This window comes from Zootermopsis nevadensis, unplaced genomic scaffold, assembly GCF_977971745.1.
Source record: "Zootermopsis nevadensis isolate Lab colony 2312 unplaced genomic scaffold, Znev_1.0 Znev_ptg000002l, whole genome shotgun sequence".
In the NCBI taxonomy this organism is placed as follows: domain Eukaryota; kingdom Metazoa; phylum Arthropoda; class Insecta; order Blattodea; family Termopsidae; genus Zootermopsis; species Zootermopsis nevadensis.
In genome coordinates, this window is record NW_028259134.1 from 7,472,124 (window position 1) to 7,491,384 (window position 19,261).

Below are 19,261 nucleotides of genomic sequence, written 5' to 3' on the forward strand. Positions count from 1 at the left end.
GTTTTGTTGTGTCTTATTGTTTTGTGTCTTATTGTAGGACCACTGCCACCGGGTAAAAACCCATTTGCAGTCAAATAAATAATAATAATTTCATGATTGGCTTGGCTTTCATTCAAGTAATTGCAGCTATATGTCATGAATGCCAATTGTTCCCTTTAACTATTTCAGCTGTCTAAAATGCTTATGAATACTAAATTTTTCTACCTGTGATTTCATTTATAAAATGGTTCAGTATGTGTAATGACATTCCTGATAGATTGATTTAAATGAAATGCTCTTTTTAAAGGAACTTCTCAGAAACTTTCTTATGATGATCATGAGTGCGGTGATACTGATAAAATTGTTTTACATACGTTTAGTTATAAAAGCTGTGGAAGTTCCTCTGCAGTGTCACGAAAAACATTTGTAAAGCTCAGATTTCAGTTTCTCAAAGTGATGGGTATGAAGATGACTGTCTTCTGGCATCCTACACCATGTGGTCTGGTATAAACTGCTTGATGTTTCAGATGTGCTTTCTGCTTCCACCATCAGGGCATCCCCCTGATAGTGGCGAAAGTAAGCAACTCTGAAACTTCAGTAACTTTCTACCAAACAGCACTGCACAATATCCAAGACGACAGCCATCTTCACATTTGTAGAGTTTGTTATTTTGTGTTAAGGTTGTAAGGTGGTTAGGGTTGAAGATGTTGGATTGTGGTGTACATTGTTACCGATCGAGCTTCTCGTGTAGGCTGCTACTTTGGTTTGATACTAACTGTTACCGCCATATCGCTTTTATTATAGGTTCATAGCTGTGGTGCCATGCCAACCGATCTGTGTGTTGATTATCAGTTGGTAGCCGTGTTGTACGGAAAGGATATGGCGGATAAGCAGTTGAACGTTAAACCGGCTGAGAAAGGAGCTGTTGAAGCATATTCAAAAAGGAGAGCAGCATTGCGTGAGGAATATATTAAGCAGATGACAAATCCTCATAGGCATGGAACAGGAGAAGGTGGAATGTTAGTAAGGAAAATCTGACGTGCCATATTTAATTTTTATGAGACATAGGTCATTGTGATAATTTTTCTTTCGTTTAGGATAGAAGTACAGGTCGCCTTCACGGAATGTGTTGGTTGTCATAAATCCATATTCAGTCACATTTTGTATTATGTAACTATAAATCTACCTGTTTGTATTGGTTACCTGATCGTGTTACATGGAAGCATACCAAAGAACTTTTGAGTTATAACGGGATGTAGAATCATAGCTGTACTTAATTGTGTTGTTATGGGACAGTGAGATGTATTCAGACTTACAGATTCAAGCTCGTGTGTTTTACTATTCTCAAAACGTGCCTTAGCTTAAGATTATTTTTGATGGATTGTAATAGTTGGAATAGGCGACCTAAAGTTTATAAAGAGTAGAGTAGAGTTCATTTACATTCCACAGATCCTTCTTAGGACTCAACCAAAGGATGTAGAACATGTCATTTCATACAATATACATACACTTCAGAACTTTCAACACAAGTACAAGAACATATTTCACATATCAATGTACATAAATTTCAGATTCTGCAATACAAGTATGAAAAATAATTTTACAAATTAATATACATAAACCTCAGAATTTTAAATATAAATACAAAACTTGCTTTACATATACGTAGATTATGGATATAAAGCTTAAACATTTTCAGCAGAGATGAAATCATCTACAGAATAGAAGGAGTGAGTAAAGAGGTAATCTTTCAATGCAGGCTTGAATACCTTTATATCATATGTAAGACTTGAGGTTCTCACAGCGGTGAGTAAGAAGATATCCGTCTTCTGGGTTATTGCGCTGTGTAGTCTGGTCGATGTTAACCAACGTTTCAGAGGTCATACTGCCTCCGTCATCAGGGCGATGAATATGCCATACCGACCTTTACCTCAATTCCAATTCCCATCACCACCCGTCCAACAAACAGGCCGTGCTTTCGACCCTGGTACACAGGGCTAAAGCCCTTTGCGACCACGAGAGCCTACAGAGTGAACTGGAGGCACTCACCACCACCTTCAGGAAAAACGGATACAGCAACCGTCAGATTCAGAAAGCTCTCAATCCGCCTGCGAGGCTGCCACCGCCTACTGGAAAACCAGCCTCGGTTGCCTTCCTGCCCTACGTCGGGACGACCTTCAACCGCATAAGCAGGTTGCTGGCCAGGCACGACATCAAGTCTGTTGGTCTTCCGCCAAAGAAAATTCCCAGTTTTCTCCGGCCGGTAAAGGACGGCCTAGGACTGAAGACGCCTGGCGTATACAGCGTTCCCTGCGACTGCGGTAAAGTCTACATCGGCCAGACAGGCCGTTCCGTTGAGGCCAGGATCAAGGAGCACGAACGCCACATCCGGCTCGGGCAGCCCGAGAAATCTGCGGTTGCTGAACACCGCTTCAACATTGAACACCATATACAGCTAGAGGACACTTCTATCCTCTCCTCAAAAACCGGCTACATGGATCGGTTAATCAGGGAAGCCATCGAGATCGAACTACATCCTGATAACTTTAACAGGGAAGATGGACTTCACCTGAGCCGGTCCTGGAAGCCTCTTATTCACACACTCCGAGGACTCCGAGAGCGAGCAAGAGTGCGCCGCCAGAACCAACCAGACCACTAACATGGCCCTTTTCAGGGCCCTGATCCATACAGCCAAACTCACCTTTCTCTCTCTACTTTCTCTCCCTCTCCCACTCTCGCCCACGTGCTACCATTGGTCCACTCCCATGCCTGCTCCCATTGGCTCGGGGCAGGCTATACCTTTCACTTTCCGGCCTATAAACCCAGCACCTCACACCCTATTGGCATATTCATCGCCCTGATGACGGAGGCAGTATGACCTCTGAAACGTTGGTTAACATCGACCAGACTACACAGCGCAATAACCCAGAAGACGGATATCTTCACCTTTATATCATAATTTAGACTTTTAATTGTTGGTGGAAGATTATTAAATAACTTGATACCTGTATAGTACACTCCTTTCTGATATTTAGTAACGTTAGCATTTGGCACATATAGATCATGTTTACGTCTTGTATTTAAATTATGTACATCTGTATTTCTTTTAAATTTATCCATGTTTTCCACCACAAATGATAGCAAGCAGAGTATAAATTCACTTGCAAGTGGAAGTATATTAAATTTACGAAATAATTTTCTACAAGATACCCTGCTTTTGACACTGGCCATTATTCTAATTATTTTCTTTTGCATGTAAAAAACTTTATTACTGTCTGTTGAATTTCCCCAAAAGATTAATCCATATGACAATACAGAGTGAAAGTAAGCAAAGTAAACTAGCTTTAAAGTATCTATTGTCATGAGTGGTACGACTGTTCTCATGGCAAAGCATGCAGAGCTTAATTTGGGAATACTATACTCAATCTGTTTCTTCCAATTTAAGGTACTGTCGACTTGTAAGCCAAGGAATTTCTTTGTTTCAACTTCCACGATTAATTTTTCTTCAAAACCTATATTTATTCTAGGATATGTCTTGTGCTTAGTAACAAATTTTATGAAGTTTTTTTTTTTTAAAAATTTAGTGCCAGTTTGTTAGCTCTAAACCATTTGTTTATGTTGGCAAAGACATCATTCATGATATTTTCAAGATAGATCAATTCTTGGTGTGCAATAATGATATGTGTATCATCAGCAAAAAGAATAGGTTTGGATGTAGAGTTTATAGTTGCCGGCAGGTCATTCATATATATGAGGAAAAGTAAGGGTCCAAGAACTGAACCTTGTGGCACTCCGTGATTTACGATACCCCATCCTGAATAGGTATTATGATTGGTATGGGGGCTTTTAATTTCTGCTTTCTGCCTTCTATTATTTAGGTAGTATTTAAACCATTGTCCTGCTATACCTCAAATTCCATAAAATTTCAGTTTCATTAGTAATATTTCATGGTTTACACAATCAAATGCCTTGGCTAGGTCACAAGATATTCCACCCACATGCATTTTATTGTTCAGGGCACATACAATTTCATTAGTGAAACTAAATAGAGCCTTTTCTGTTGAGAGATTTTTTCTAAATCCAAATTGCTCCTCGACAAGGATGTTGTTTGAGTTTAAGAAATTATGTACTCTCTTGCATATAACTTTCTCAATAATTTTAGAAAATGTTGTCAGCAGTGAAATAGGTCTGTAGTTAGAGATGCAGGATTTTTCACCCTTTTTATATAGTGGTTTTACTTTTGAATATTTAAGTCTTTCAGGAAACATTCCTACAGCCATTGAATTATTACAGAAATAACTTAATGGAATACTTATATAATCTACACAAGATTTAAGTACTTTAGATGAAATTCCATCATAACCCCATGAATTTTTTGACTTGAGAGAAGTTATTATACTTTTAATTTCATTTGGTGTGGTAAGAATAAAATTGATATTTGGAAATGAATTTGGAATTGCCTTAGCCAAGAACTTCATTGCATCTTCGATTTTTGGTGTTATGGTATCACTGCTGTTCATTCTTTCTACAATCGTTAAAAAGTAGATATTAAAATAGTTAGCTATAAGTTTAGGATCATTTACTCTGTTACTATTTATCATTAATGGTGGGCTTTCAATGTCTCTAGATTGTTTGCCAGTTCCCTTTTTTACAATTTTCCAAACAGTTTTTACTTTATTTTCAGACTCTACTATCAATTTATTGTAATGCATGCATTTAGCTTCTTTAATGACTTGAGATAAAATTTTGCAATATTTTCTATAGTGTTGCTTCAATAGTGGGTTATTACTGGACCTGCTAGTTAGGTAAAGAGCTCGCTTACATTTGCATGATGTTTTGATTCCTTTAGTTATCCATACATTGGATTCAGACAATTTTTTCTCTGTTTTAGTAGGAAAACTTTTTTCAAATATGCTTAAAAAGATGTTAAGAAAAGAATTGAACTTCGAATCCATATCACCACCACTGAGTAATAATTCCCAATCTTCACTACTAAGATGTTGTATAAATTCATTAAAATGACTTCATTTATCACTCTAGTTACCTTCTTATCATTGCGAAAGTTAGAAATAAGGTTTATGTTTTTTATAACTAATAGTTGAGCATCATGATCAGATAGCCCATTTATTACCGGTTTAATGGAAATGTGTTCTAACCTGTAACTATCTACAAAAATATTATCAATGGCAGAGTTGGAGCTATTTTGAATCCTTGTGGGAAAGTTAACTGTAGGTGTAAGATTAAACGTTGCTAAAAGAGAATTTATACATTGCTTATGGCAGCTTTCAGAGAGATAGTCAATATTTATATCCCCACAGATGACAAATTCAGTTTTTGGTTTGTAAAGGTAGTCCATAATGCTGTTTAACTTGTTAATAAATGTTTTAAAGTCACCTGTTGGTGCTCTGTATATTGCTAAAAAACATAATTTATAAAAATTTATATCAAGTTGTACAGCACAGCGTTCTATGTCTCCATATCATAGTGAAGCCTTGTATCTACTTTCACTTTTTTTTTTTGAGGTTGGCAAATACAAACCACACCAGATGTGGTTGAATCTGAAATATGAAACATCTGGTATGGGACATCATTACCTTATTCTTGGACTGCTATATTTTTGCATAAGCACTCCTTGGCCTTCTAACTCAGTTTTTGCCTTAACCACATGATGTAAAATCTTTCCTAATTTATATTCAGACAAGTGGTAGAATTCATTGGTGGATCATAGTGTTTCTAGGCCTCTACCTACAAAAATATGTGATTTGAACCAGTGATTACATTGCTTGAGCAATTAATAAACATGTGCACCTTAGAATGCATGGCTCCCAGGTTTGGTCTAGTCAGTTTTGTGTTCATACAGAATGTTTAAGCTAATCAGTCATAGATCATGCCTGACTAAAAATCAGGTCATCAGTAAGTTTACTGTCCAAGAACGTGATGTAAGAATGGCATACTGTGATTTCATCCCGTGACGTCAGAGTGATAAACCTTCTACGATGAATTTCTACTTGTAATTGCATGAGCAATGATGAGGCAGAATTTTCTTTGATTTGGTGAAATAGATCACACTTAGGACCTAGACAGTCATAAGAAAGCTTTATTTCTGAATTTTCATTCTTAATAGTCGTAATTGCAACAACTCTTGTTAAGTTTACATACCAATCATGGATTTAGTTATAACTAGTAGTGTATCTGGGGGAGGGTGTATTTTGAAAAATATTAGATTAAGATAACTATTCTGTTTGCACAAGTTTTGGCTCCTTCATAAAATCTTTTACATCAAAAATTTTAATGAATAAAATTCTGGTGTTAAATTTTCAAGTTATGATAATGAAGTCAGAAGAATATCCATGGTTTGTGCATGCACAGATTTGTTCAACAGGCAAAAACCCTAGAGTATGGTCATTAAATGCCTGTTTCATCTTTGTTTCAAATTCTGTTTTGACAACTGAAAAATTGTGTCAGTTTACACTTCTTTAATGCCATAAATATATTTTACACTCATTGTAAATAAATGTATTTTCAAGGTGCAATGTACATGTACTGTTCATGAAAATGTGACAAGCCATTGCAGAAAATTATTTTGATAATCATTGCATGATTTTGCAGAGGCTTGGTGGTGTGCCCATCTTTCTTGACTTTGTGCCCCTACAGCATATTGAATCCATACAAAAATATGAGTTTGATGACATCTAATCTATGATGACAATTTTTTTTTATTCCTGTACATACCATACATTTCCACATCATAAATTAAGGAATCCATTCGGGACACCCTGATGATGAAGGCAGTAAGGACCTCTGAAATATTGATAAACTTATACCAGATTATATTACAACCCAGAAGACAGCCATGTTTGTACCTACCACCTAGAGAACCTCAAGTCCTACTTATAACAGCCCTAGTATTTGCTTCATTCCCACTTTTAAAAATTACATTTTTAACTGTGGTTATAGTAAAAGAAGACAGAATTGTATAATATGTCTGTCCTATTTATTTTTCTTTGCATGTCACTGTGGCTACCCTTAATAAATAAAATGATTGTGTTTCTTACTAGACTGAAAAGTTATCTAATGACCACCTGGAGTATTTCTTATGAAACAAAATAGTGTTTTGGGAGGAATTTAATTAAGTACTTTACTGGAAGAGAGAATGTACAAATTTGTCAATTAATGTCATAATTTCTAGTATGTACTCATTTAAATCTTAGTGCTTGATTTGTGAATTCACACAATACATATATATAGTTTTCCATTTACTTTGTAAGATGTAAATCAGTAAAATGCATGGCGTATAGTGGGACAGCTTTACTTACATCCATAAGAAACATTTCATAGAGCTATCTGTCAAGAAGTTACATTTTATGGAAGTGGAGGGTTCATAGGAACTTGCCAATGGTGAGCCAAATTATTACAAGGCACCCCCCCCCCCCCCTCTTTGTTTAATTTTAATATCCCCCAATCTATGCCTATCAAGGAACTTATTTTCGAGGTTACTTGCAACCACAGTTTGTAACCCTGTGTCGAGTAGTACGAAGGTCAGAGATTATAGTGGAGCAAAGAATAAACACAAACGTGGATGTTAACAGTCTTTAATGTAGTCCATCAATGTTTGCTGGATATTTATGCTCTGTGATGTAGTACATACATGTGGATTTTCTACAGTTGCATACATCGCTGCAGTAAATGTGTGACGTGCAAGGATTTTGTAAGTAGGTTTGTACGAAGAAGTTTTGTGAGTTGTAATTAATAACGTGTTTTAGTGTCATTTTAGTTTTGACATACGTGGTTAAGTTTGCAACCAACTTCGGTCAATAGAAAACGGAGAGGAAGCAGTAGGAAAGAAAGAGAACAAAGGAAAAAAATTCCCGCTATACTGGCATCAAAACTTTCAGCAGTCTACCATCTAGTCTCTCGAGGTTTATGAATAAAGGGTCACAGTTAAAGTAGCATTAAAAAGGTACTTAAATTCACACTCTTTTTATTCTGTTGATGAATTTACCTCACAATAGTAATCTATTTCCCCACTCGCCCACTCTATGGTGCAGGATATTCTTGGATAAGTCGATTGTATATTCGGCTTGTTAGAGAGTAGCCCACTTTCCGTATGGGACCTAAAGGTTTAGCACTGTGTTCACAGAAGCCTGCCACTGGACTCTATCCTGAGCTAGCTGCAACCAGTTTGCTCCATTGATTCGTGTCTCACCAAGATCCATCATCTCCCCAATGGTCTCCTCCCTTCACACCTCCCCTCCCCCATGTGTGCCACATGTCCTGCCCACTTCATCTTTCTTGATTTAATTACCCAAACAATATCTGGTGAGGAGTACAGGCCATGAAGCTCATCATTATGCAGTTTTCTCCATGATCTGTCTCCCTCCCTTTTAGGTCCATATGTCTTCTTCAACACTGTTCTCAAAGACCCTCAATCTGTGTTCCTCCCTTAAAGTGACAGACCAAGTTTTGTATACAGATAGCAAACCTGGAAAAATTACACTTTTGTATATTTTCATAAAAAGTTTTTTGATATGAGATGAGAGGACAAACGATTATGGACATAATGATAACAAGCATTCCCAGAATTTGATTTTCCTAGAGGTTTCATTTAATATGTTTTAATTAGCCTAATTAGCTTAGGTATATCAGTCGCATCCAAACTGCGGACCACATATTGAGGGTCCCTTCCGATATTGTTTCAATAGGGATCTTGGGAAATGTATGTCAACACCTACCCTCCACTGTGGTTGGGTATTTCTGTGACTGTTGCAGTAGCCAGACCATCCGTAATGCATCACTCCTGCTGGTGTATGTCTGTTCACGCTTGACTGTAATGGAATTTGTAAGTGTGGGGACAGTGGATCTGTGAAGTGTCAAAAGACGAAAACCGGGAACTCTTTAGTAATTAATTCATGTGAGGTCCATATGCCGAGGCCTTTATATGCACTTCGAAAACTAGTATCGGGGGGGGGGGGGGGGGGGGGGGGGGCGCTTTCACACATTATCGGAGGCAGTCACACTGTCACCGGTCTTCACGATTTGGTTGTGGCAATCAAGGATCCAGCGTCTCGGCACAACTACCACTACTGTATCATCTTCTTCATTATTGCTATTAATTATTAAAGGAATCTACGTAGTCGATTGTAGATTGTTCTTGGGCTTTCACCCTTAACGCTGCCCTACTCAATAGCTCCAAGGCCATCAAACAAGATTGCAACTGCTGTGCAGATCTTCAGTTCGAATCCTGATGCAGGGAATCAAGGGCCCAGCAATTCCCTGCCAGGGATACGACATACCAAAGTCTAGCAAAATGCTGTAAAGAGCTTCTATTTTAACTGAGTCATATGCTTTCTTGAAGCCTATAAATAGTTGATGTACTGTCCCATTGTACTCCCACTTTTCACTTTTTATCTGGTTTCTTACGAATGTAGAACATTTGATCAGTTGTAGATCTATTACGATGGAACCCACACTTATGATCCCCAATAATATAATGCTGTGTATATGTGGATTTATTTGAAACAGTTTATTACTTTATGTGAAATCTTTATTTATATGTAAATATTGTATATTTTATTACTTTTTACACATCCGATTGTCATGTGTCTAACTTATGGATCTAAGGAATGTAATAATGTGTTTATATGTAAGTAAAATAACAAAGGAAGGAAAATAATGGTTAATGTTAGCTGTATGTATATGAATGGATTGAAGAAGAATGTGGTTGAATTTATGATTGTCAGTTTTTATTGTAGTCTCTAGTAATTTTAATTTTATTTGCATCATTGATTATGCCAAATTTTATTTTAAGGGTTAACTATGCATTACAGAAAATTTTAACTTCATTCTAATATAATTAACACTTTTCAGTGACATGTGTCATTTATTATTCTGTTTTGGTAAACACAATGGTAAAATAGCCCCTTAGGATGTCTTAACATATTGTAGATTAAACATTTCTTGTGAATAAAGCAGACAGTTTGTTTTATGATCAGAGTTGTTAGGCTGTAGTCAGTACATACAATACACCAGTATGGAGATGTAAAAATATGGTTAATTTTGGTTAAGAGGGCTTTTACTTTGGAATTGTATCAGCGCCTGAAGGAGCATGTGATTTGGAATCAACATCTGATCCATTTCAGATCTGGAGTTTGAACATGAATTTATACTGGCTTCTGATTTGTTAGATTAGGTTCATTTGCATGACCAGGGTAAGATTCACAAAGTTTGTACTCAAAGACCAAATTTGCAGTGCACCAACCACTTACAGAGTTTATATTAGATTGAAGTCGAGAACAAGCATGAGACTTTGCCATGGAAAATTTTAATGTTTTCAACAGAAATAAGGTAATTAAAAAATTAACTACATTACATAAATCATTAATAACAGAAAGCTATGCCCTCAAAACATCCTTGTAGTACACCATAAGGTGACAATAGAGCTCCAGAATAATGGACATTCAGTATCTCTTGGTTAAGGAACTATGAAATAAAATTGTGTAACCATTAAGTAAGACGTGGAATAAGGTCAAAAGCATTGCTGATGTTAAAGTACATAGAATTAACTTGACCTAATGAATAAATGATATGGGTATCAAAATTGAAGATTAATAATGTTGATTAGTGATGGTGTAATTACTTTTCTAGTTTTTTGTAATTTTCACTTTTTATGTTTCAGGTAATTTGATTCACTAAGAATGGGGAAGAAGGAAGGTAAGATGGTTGATCCATCAAAAGTGTGAAATACAGAAGTGATTTTCTGTCATGGAATTTACTCATTTTGTTCAAAAGTAGTTATTTAAATGTTTGACAACATTTTTAAGAATCTAGTTAATGAGTTAAGTAATATTACTGATTATTTGAGTAGAATGATAGTGGACAAGCATACCCCAGTTGAGTAAACATGTTTTCCATATACAGTTAAACAAACAATTTCTCATAATATCTCTCAATCTTCTAATGCTGAATTGCTGGGAAAGTCATACAAAAAGACGATTCTTTTTGAAGATTCTTCAGATGTTGAAGAAGAAGGAAACTTAAAAGTTAAGCCTCAGTTTGAAGGTGTTAAAGGACAGAAGGTAATAACTTAAAATACAGTAATTTATCATGTGATACTAGTTACAGAACTATGTTAAAATCTGCCAGACCTTTGATCCATATTATGAAATTTTGGTATAATGCATTTATGCATGATCTGTAATGCACATATAAATCCCAAGTAACAAAGACCCTCATTTTGCTGTGTTAGTTGCCTTTGCTAAGCATCTGGAGAAAGTTGTTTGGCACAGTACTTTTGGTATGCCAAAGATGGGTAAATGGTGATTTGTGGACCCTGAAGTTAAAATGACCATCCTATTAAGGAACTGAAGAAATAATTACAAATGTGCTTCATATCTCCAGTATATAATGCATGCTTTCACCCCTGACATAGGCCAATGATTTCTGAAAAGGTTTGAGACCTCTAAGGCTGCTGCAGATATTTAATTTTGTCTTTGGTTTCCCCAATGGTAATTTATTTGTAATCTTAATTCTAAATGCTCTCAAAAGAAATCCTATTGTTGTCCATGCCTAATGCATGTTCATATCACTGCATCCCTAAAGTTTCTAATCTTCCTTGTAGTATTGTCTTCAAATGTTGCCTAATATCATGGCATATAATTTAAATTGGGCGTTAATAATATTGAAGTTAATTGCTGTTTTATGTATTTTTGGAAGACATATATACTGATTTACTTTCAATTTTTATTTCACACAGTGTTTTATAATAATATCGTTTTCAGCTTCTAGAACTACAGTCTCGATTTGCAAGTGACAACAGATTTGCATTGGATGAAAGGTTTTATGAGAGTGAAGAAGAAGTTTGTGCTGAAGTATCGGACAATGTCCAAACTGCTAGAGTTGAAGATGAGAGAAGGAGACAGTTTGAAATATTAAAAGATGTCCTTGGTCATCCGATACCAATTGAAGAGGACAAGAAAGACAAATCAAAGTTTGTGTATTAAAACATAATTTTAAGTTATATTTAATAAGATAATCTACTTGAAAGTTATGTTAAAACAACTTTCTAAATGTATATTTATGAAAAACAAGCATCAGTAATTGTAATACATGCTTTTGATTTTCAGAAGGGTTCCAATGCTCAGATTTGATCCTACAAAACCTGACCATGCTAAATTTGAGGAAAAAACCGAACCCAAAATAAAGAGGAAGGTTCCTGATAACTCAACAGACAAGGAACCAAAAGTAGTTTGTGATACAGAAGAGGAAAAAATACAAAATGTTGCTGTTTCAAAGGAAAAATTTTACAAAGTAGCAAAATCTCTAAAGGAGACACTTCAGAAACGAGATGAAAAAAATGAGTTTAGCCTTCGTAAATTGTTTGGTGCCAGTGATGGAGGTTTGTCTCATCATTGTATTCAGTTACACAATTGGATATATTGTGTGTTTAATCTGTTAGAATTCTCCCAATTTTTATCAGTAATTGTAATTTAGTGAAGAATGTACAGTATATGTAAATCAATAGAAAAGTTTTGAGACACGGGTAGTTTAACAGTGATAATTTTATTTTAAGTACATATTTCATTGTATTCAAACCTTCATTTTGTGAGAAGTTCCATACCTCTGGATCAACTCTGAAAACAGTGACACTATTCCTTTTATGGAACCACTGCAGACCCCTTTATAAGCAACTAGTGCTTTATCATGCCTTGAAAACTAACGTTGTTTGAATCAGGAAGAAGTCTGAGAAATGTAGACTGAATTCTTGAAACGTTGCATACCATGCAATGTATTGATACATAAAATCATGCATTCAAACAAAACTGTTTACACTTGAAAAGACACTTGGTGACAAACACGTTTCTACCTCAAGAAGTCATCTTCAGTGGCAAACAAATTAATTAATTACTTAATTCATGTCTCAAAACTTTTGCAACGACTCTCATTCATTTGTTCCGTATTTATTGAGGTTTCTAAACAAATCTTTAAGTTAAAATTTTGTGAGTTAACTGAGTCAAATTATTTTCAAAGTGACATGTGAAAATATGATAAAATACATACACCATTTCCTGAGAAATATTCTCATGAAGATATATTCATCTGTTACATTAAAATGGAGGGAAAACATTCAATTTTTAATTTTTATTCTTGAATCATATTTGCTAATTATTGACAGTAGTAGTGTACTGTCAGTACCTTGGTTTTAAAATTCTTGTGCTGTGACCTGTTATAGAACTAATTGTTGCTCTGATGAATGTGTTTCAGACTCAGATGACGAAGAAAAGGGAGAAACATACAGTGCTATAACTTTAAATAAACACAAACAAAAAGAATGGACCAAAAATTTATTTAAATATGATTCTAATGATTCTGAGGAAGAAAATGAGAATATCACCCATAATAAAACTGATAATTCACAACAGAATGTACATGAAAATCTGGCTCATTCTAGTGAAAGTTTTTTCTTTAAATTGAATGATGTTCGTCTTCACGGTTAGTATAGTATATGTAGTAAGCGTGTAGCATAGTAAAATGTATAGTATTTTATTTACCTTTTATTTATTGTAGAAATACCAATAATATTGTGAAAAAGAAAGCTATTAGCATGCTCCTTTCCTAAATGTGGCTACCGTATATAGTTTATGATGTTGGAAACCACATGTCACAGAACAACATGTTTCTTATGTGGATGAATAACTACTTAATAATTTCAGAAGTGTTTACATTTAAGGTGTCAAACGTTTGTGGCTGCAGGTTTAAGAAACATGTGACATTCCATTAAAAAATTATAATATGGAATTCTAATTTAGTTCTTATTTTTAGAGGGACTGAAGCTCTTCAGCAGAATCCAAATTAAAGATGCTTCATGTGACTTTGAAAAACGTAGAAGAGAACTGAAACAGATAGTTCGATGCAAAGTGAAAAATAACTTGCGCAACCATTGCCCATGGCAAAAGAAACTTGGAGGACAAAAGGCCAAGAAATTTAAGAAGAAACAATGAGCTCTGTGAACTGCACTTGCATATTTGGTTTCTGCAGAACTGCTTGATCTTTTAGTTATGGTGACTGCTTTCAGTTATCTCTGGCAATGTAATAAAACTAATCAATGTTGATGCTAATGAATGTTACTTGTCCTTTATGGTCATTATGGAAACTTGTAATAAATTCTCAACATGCAGAAGTTGTATTTTACCTCCATCAAACATAAACATGTAATAACTCAACAATGTATCACAACTCCACACATTATAATATTGTTTCTTCATATTCTTGCAACATACCTGTTCAGCCTTGTTAAGATGGTCACTATGTACAAATCAGTCATGTAGAGCTGGCAAAAACCATTTTAATAGAAGAGTAGAATTGCTCTCATTAGCACCATGTTTTGGTATGCAAAATATAGTTGCAAGAATTGTTATAGAAGGAAAACTACAGGTAGCCCTCGATTTACACCCAGGATGCCTTCCTGGACGAACCGGTGTAAATTGAAACTCTTTTATAATGTAAATCAATGGAAAGTCAATGACATGCGTTCCCAGCATCAAAACATTTACGAGTAATATATGGCATTACATTTAAAGGTCTGAAATAACGTAAATAAAATAAAGGGAATTTAAAAAATATATTTTATACACTTACAATCGACATTTCGTTGGTCCCCGTGATTGACTGCGATTCTTTCATGTGACTGATGCGTACAGTCATCTCTGCTGTTATGCGATAGTTGCATTCATGTAAGACGCTGACCTATAGAAAATCGCGTAGTAAAAATAACCCTGGTACCTCTGCAGAGATAAAATTAGTCCTTTGAAAGTTTAACGCTCCAGGAATGAAATTGCATAAGAGCAAGCTCGCACGTGCAAAAGTTTGCATTTCACAAACAGCTTTTACCGATTCATTGATCTCATTGGATCAAATTCGCGTTAATGAAACATACGTAATTGCAGAGATGACTGTATTTATAATTTTTATTCAAAATCAGTGATGTAAGGATTACGATTTATTATAAGAATCAGTACGAGATACATTGTAAAACGTTATAAATAATAGTAAATTTTTTTTTTCCTTCACTTTTTGACTTATTGGTTTCAAAATCAGCGTTATTCTGAATCGGCGCAAATCGAGGGTTACCTGTAATTGTCTCACCACCAAACAAGTGTGCAAGTGCTTGGATGATCACTCTTCCAAAACAGCATAAAAACCAAACAAGAAAGGGGCACAGGCCATAGCAATATGAAAGAAAGTATAATTATAAATTACTTTACTTCCTTCACTACCAAAGTCATTATAGATACATAAATACAATTAATAGTGAATTAAAATAAAGTCCTAAAATTGCAGCTGTATTCAGAGATATTTATGTAGGTAACACAAAATTCAAACTTCGGTAGAGGCATCACCATAGAAATTATGGTTTTCCTGTCTGGGACATGTGTTAAAACTCCATAGTCTGAATGAAATATCTCGGTTTATGCTTAAAACAGGCGAGAAAGGAAAGAGCACTTTCTAGAGCATGGATTCCCACATACATAAAAAAATATCAGTTGTACCATTATGTCATGAAACAGCTGGTATTGTCTTCTATAATCCCATTCTTCATTCAACGAAGTGTTCCTTTCTGTTCCTGCTAACAAATTCATTATTATTATTTTTAACTCATCATTTTTAGTAATAAATAGAAACAAGTAAAACATGTTATGAAAAGCTCAATCTTAGTGAAGTGAACAAATGTATAGATAAAGGGAACTCTCAAGAAATGGATTTTTATTAAATATTATATTGGCAACCCCTGAACATTTAAATAAACTTTTATGTTCATTTCATTAAGTAAGAAGTAAATAAAATGTGTCATCTGTAAAAGTTAGAGGATATAACACTATAAAACATTTGTTTTTACTAGTTCCAAATTACTGAAATTATATATTAAATATATGTGAACACAATTTACTAGAATGTAACCAGTACTTAGATAAACATTTCAGAAATGAAACTGTAATACCTTGGAAAGAAGTATTATATTACACCAAGATTTATTCTTAATAAAGCTATCCCTTTGTCACTGTCTGAATTGTCCAGTATCATATTCTTACATGTTTTGAATGTATAACATTATTTTGAACTTTCAAATTACTGAATTTTCTGAAGTACAGCATTACATTTTACATTTGTGGTGTCTTCTATGTTGACTTATGCAGAAACTGGTCATGATATTCACATTCCTGTATACTACACTTCAAAGAGAAGGCGCCACCATATCGAAAGCAGATTTAGGATAAGTGACAGATGTTATCATTTAACAAACACACTTTCAAGGAGGTAATGTTTGCTTCTTGGCTCTCAGAATGTTGTATCTTGTGCTCTGTTTAATCAGTAATCACTTCTTTCAGAATGAATTGTATGTCCCTTGCATCGAGTGTTCAAGATTTGGTAGAATGTATACTTTTTTAAACAAATACTGCATTCATAACTCTGATGAACAAAAACTAAACCTGTTGGTTTAAAAGTGGCACTTGTTAACAATCATTGATAGTATTCTTCAGATTCCCTCACACATGGATAGTGTAGTCCTGCTTTTCCCTGTCTCGTTCCTGTCGATACCTGCAGCATAAAGGTAATATTACAGAACACCGGGGAATAAGCAAATTGTAAGACATATTTTTCTAAAATCAAATAATACATATTGAGCAGATATGAAACATGTTATTGGTAGAGGGACATGAAATAAGTTTGTAAGAATGACTGACAAACTGACAGGTTTAGTTATAATTACATTTAAAAGAGCAAATGATTTATTTTTCAAACTGAAACACAAGTGTCATGCAAAATATGTTCGATCTTGCTTAGTGTGACACTGTTCACAGTAACAGACAGATACTTAGAAAGCCAGTACATCAGTATCTACATCTTAACATGTGAACTGCTCAATCTATGAACATTTCATTACATGGGTGGAGTGGATTGCACATTTTAATTTTGCAGGAGTTAGACTGGTGATAATTATGTAGTATTATTTACCTTTGCAGTATACTATAATTATGCTTGTCTGCTGTAATAATTTACTGAGACAACTGCACAAACAGTGATGAGCTACGAGGGGCAGTCAAAAAGTTCCCGGAATTGTGGTATAGCACTGTAATGGTAGGACATATGGCAACGCTTACCTAATCACCTTCAAAGTAGGACCCTTGCGCACACACACACTTGCTCCATCGATCCTGCCATTGTTGGAAGCACTGGCGGATGGCTTTGTTTGGAAACTTCCGGAGTTCGGCCGTCGCATTCGATTTGATGTCCTCCATGGTTGCGAACTGCGTCCCCTTGAGGCCCATTTTCAGAGTAGGGAACAGCCAGAAGTCACTCGGAGCGAGATCCGGAGAGTATGGTGGTTGGGTGATAACGGGAATGCTTTTCTCGGCGAGGAATTGCTGCACAACCAGCGATGTGTCGAATGCGACGGCCGAACTCTGGATGATTCCAAACAGAGCCCTCCGCTGGTGCTTCCAACAATGGCAAGATCGATGGAGCAAGTGTGTGTGTGGGCAAGGGTCCTATTTTGAAGGTGATTAGGTAAGCGTTGCCATATGTCCTACCATTACAGTGCTATACCACAATTCCGGGAACTTTTTGACTGCCCTACGTATGTAATTGGATGACAAGGTTTTGTCTCCTGGCAGGATATTTGAAATTTATCTCTTCACAGTCATGCCCAGAATGACCCTGAAGCTAACTGTATTCTTGTATCACTTGTGGTCTGCTGGGATGTGACACAATGTTTAGTAGAAAAGTTAGTAATTACCCACACAACCAGATCTTTCATCTGATCACACATAAAGGTCAATAGTCTGTGGTGTTTCACCTCTGTGTTAACTTCCTTGTGATGAGGTGCTTAGATTTAATTGAAATTTGATGGGGGGGGGGGACAGAGCTATCAAGAAAATTCAATGTCTATTCATATCAGTCAAATTAAAACCCCACTTACAAAACAAACTTTTACCGTTTTAACCCTTGATGCTAAAGCTCATCTAATATTCAAAATTATTTTATACTGCAAAGATAAGAGAATATTGCTAATGATTAGTTGGTTAATGCTAGCAAAGGAAATAATTGCTGTTTACCTGAGAATCATTCATCCATGAATATACTTTGTGGTAAAAATTCAGAATTATAGACTGTTAAAGCGAGTGGTACATTGTACTTTATTCTGTTTATGTTCATTTATTGCTGACCACAGTTAAACACTGCAAAGAGTAATATTTTTGTTGTATTTTGTCAAATATTCACCATTTTGCAAAATGTCCTAAATAAAAGTTGTAGATTTTAATGAGATGTATATTTTATGTCACCAACTGTGTGCACGATGAAAAAACTGACAGAATCTCATTTCCTTGAGTTTAAAGTAAAATAGTGGTTATGTTGGACTAATATTTTTTTAATGATAGGGCTATAGTTTCTGAACCGGTTAAGAAATCGCCTTTCTTTTATAGATTTTGAAAGTTAATTTTTGTGTTGGACCCTTCCCTGATCCAGTTCAGCTATGTCCACCTCCCATATTGTTTATGTAAGGTTCACTTTAATATTTCCACCCGTGCTTAGGTCTCTCTGTTTTTACTACGTGCCCTGTTCATCTTATCTTTCTTGATTTGATCTCAATGATATGTGGTGAAAATTACGAATTATGAAGGTCTTCTGTACCAGGAGAATTGAGAAAACATGTTATAAACATATTTGTAGGTTAATTTCCTCTCATCACACTTTTTCAAACATGCTTAATCTGTGTATAAAGTGAAGATTTTGCGGCAACTGAAGTTGATGAAAGACGCTTGGACTACAAGCTGCATCAGGTGGCTGAACGGTGAAGAAACCATATCTTCTACCGTTTCAAGAACAATCTCTGTTCTTGAATGGTTTGGAGAAGAAGTGGTTTGTTCACTGTTCAGCCACCTGATGCAGCTTTTAGCCTGAGACAAAATATACGTCACTGGTGGATATGATGGTGCGAATGAGCTAAACTCGGTGGAAGTTTATGACACGGACACCAACCGGTGGACGTTCGTGGCACCAATGCTTTATGGACGCCACTGGTTTACTTGCGTCGTGTTTCACGGCTGTCTGTACGCCCCAGGTGAGAACTCTGGACATTCTGATTGATGCAACTCTATCCTTACAGAACTTGCTATTGTGAAATGTTTTCCTGGTTTTCTTTGAGTGACTGAGATTTTATGAACAACATTTTGAAGTAAATACGTCTATACGGAAGGGTCATTCGGCAAAAAAGTATAACAAAAAT

The 19,261-nt window shown here is 35.5% G+C and overlaps 1 protein-coding gene and 1 long non-coding RNA gene across 5 annotated transcripts; one reads left to right on the forward strand and one right to left on the reverse strand.

The window, feature by feature from the left end:
* The first annotated feature begins 805 nt into the window (after nt 1-805).
* Nucleotides 806-16,038, forward strand: LOC110840677 (putative RNA-binding protein CG14230). 4 transcript variants are annotated; one of them, XM_087348663.1, is made up of 7 exons: nt 806-1,002; nt 10,655-10,689; nt 10,897-11,054; nt 11,757-11,965; nt 12,102-12,373; nt 13,240-13,467; nt 13,798-16,038. In XM_087348663.1, exons 2-7 carry the CDS (start codon nt 10,674-10,676, stop codon nt 13,974-13,976), a joined length of 1,062 nt encoding a protein of 353 aa, XP_087204789.1. In that variant the 5' UTR covers nt 806-1,002; nt 10,655-10,673; the 3' UTR covers nt 13,977-16,038. The 4 variants fall into 4 exon arrangements, with proteins under 4 accessions (XP_087204789.1, XP_087204781.1, XP_087204788.1 ...); XM_087348655.1 differs by having other exon boundaries at nt 806-998; XM_087348662.1 differs by lacking the exon at nt 806-1,002 and adding an exon at nt 7,572-7,687.
* LOC147875052 (uncharacterized) lies at nt 15,971-19,258 on the reverse strand. Its single transcript, XR_015535137.1, has 2 exons — nt 18,090-19,258; nt 15,971-16,572 (listed from the first exon to the last, which is right to left on the reverse strand). It is a non-coding gene; the product is annotated as an uncharacterized LOC147875052 (long non-coding RNA).
* Between the last annotated feature and the right edge of the window lie 3 nt (nt 19,259-19,261).

Coding starts and splice junctions, on each gene's coding strand:
- LOC110840677 (XM_087348663.1), top strand. Junction 11,966..12,101: donor GACAAGAAAGACAAATCAAA/GTTTGTGTATTA, acceptor TTTGATTTTCAG/AAGGGTTCCAATGCTCAGAT. Junction 12,374..13,239: donor GTTTGGTGCCAGTGATGGAG/GTTTGTCTCATC, acceptor AATGTGTTTCAG/ACTCAGATGACGAAGAAAAG.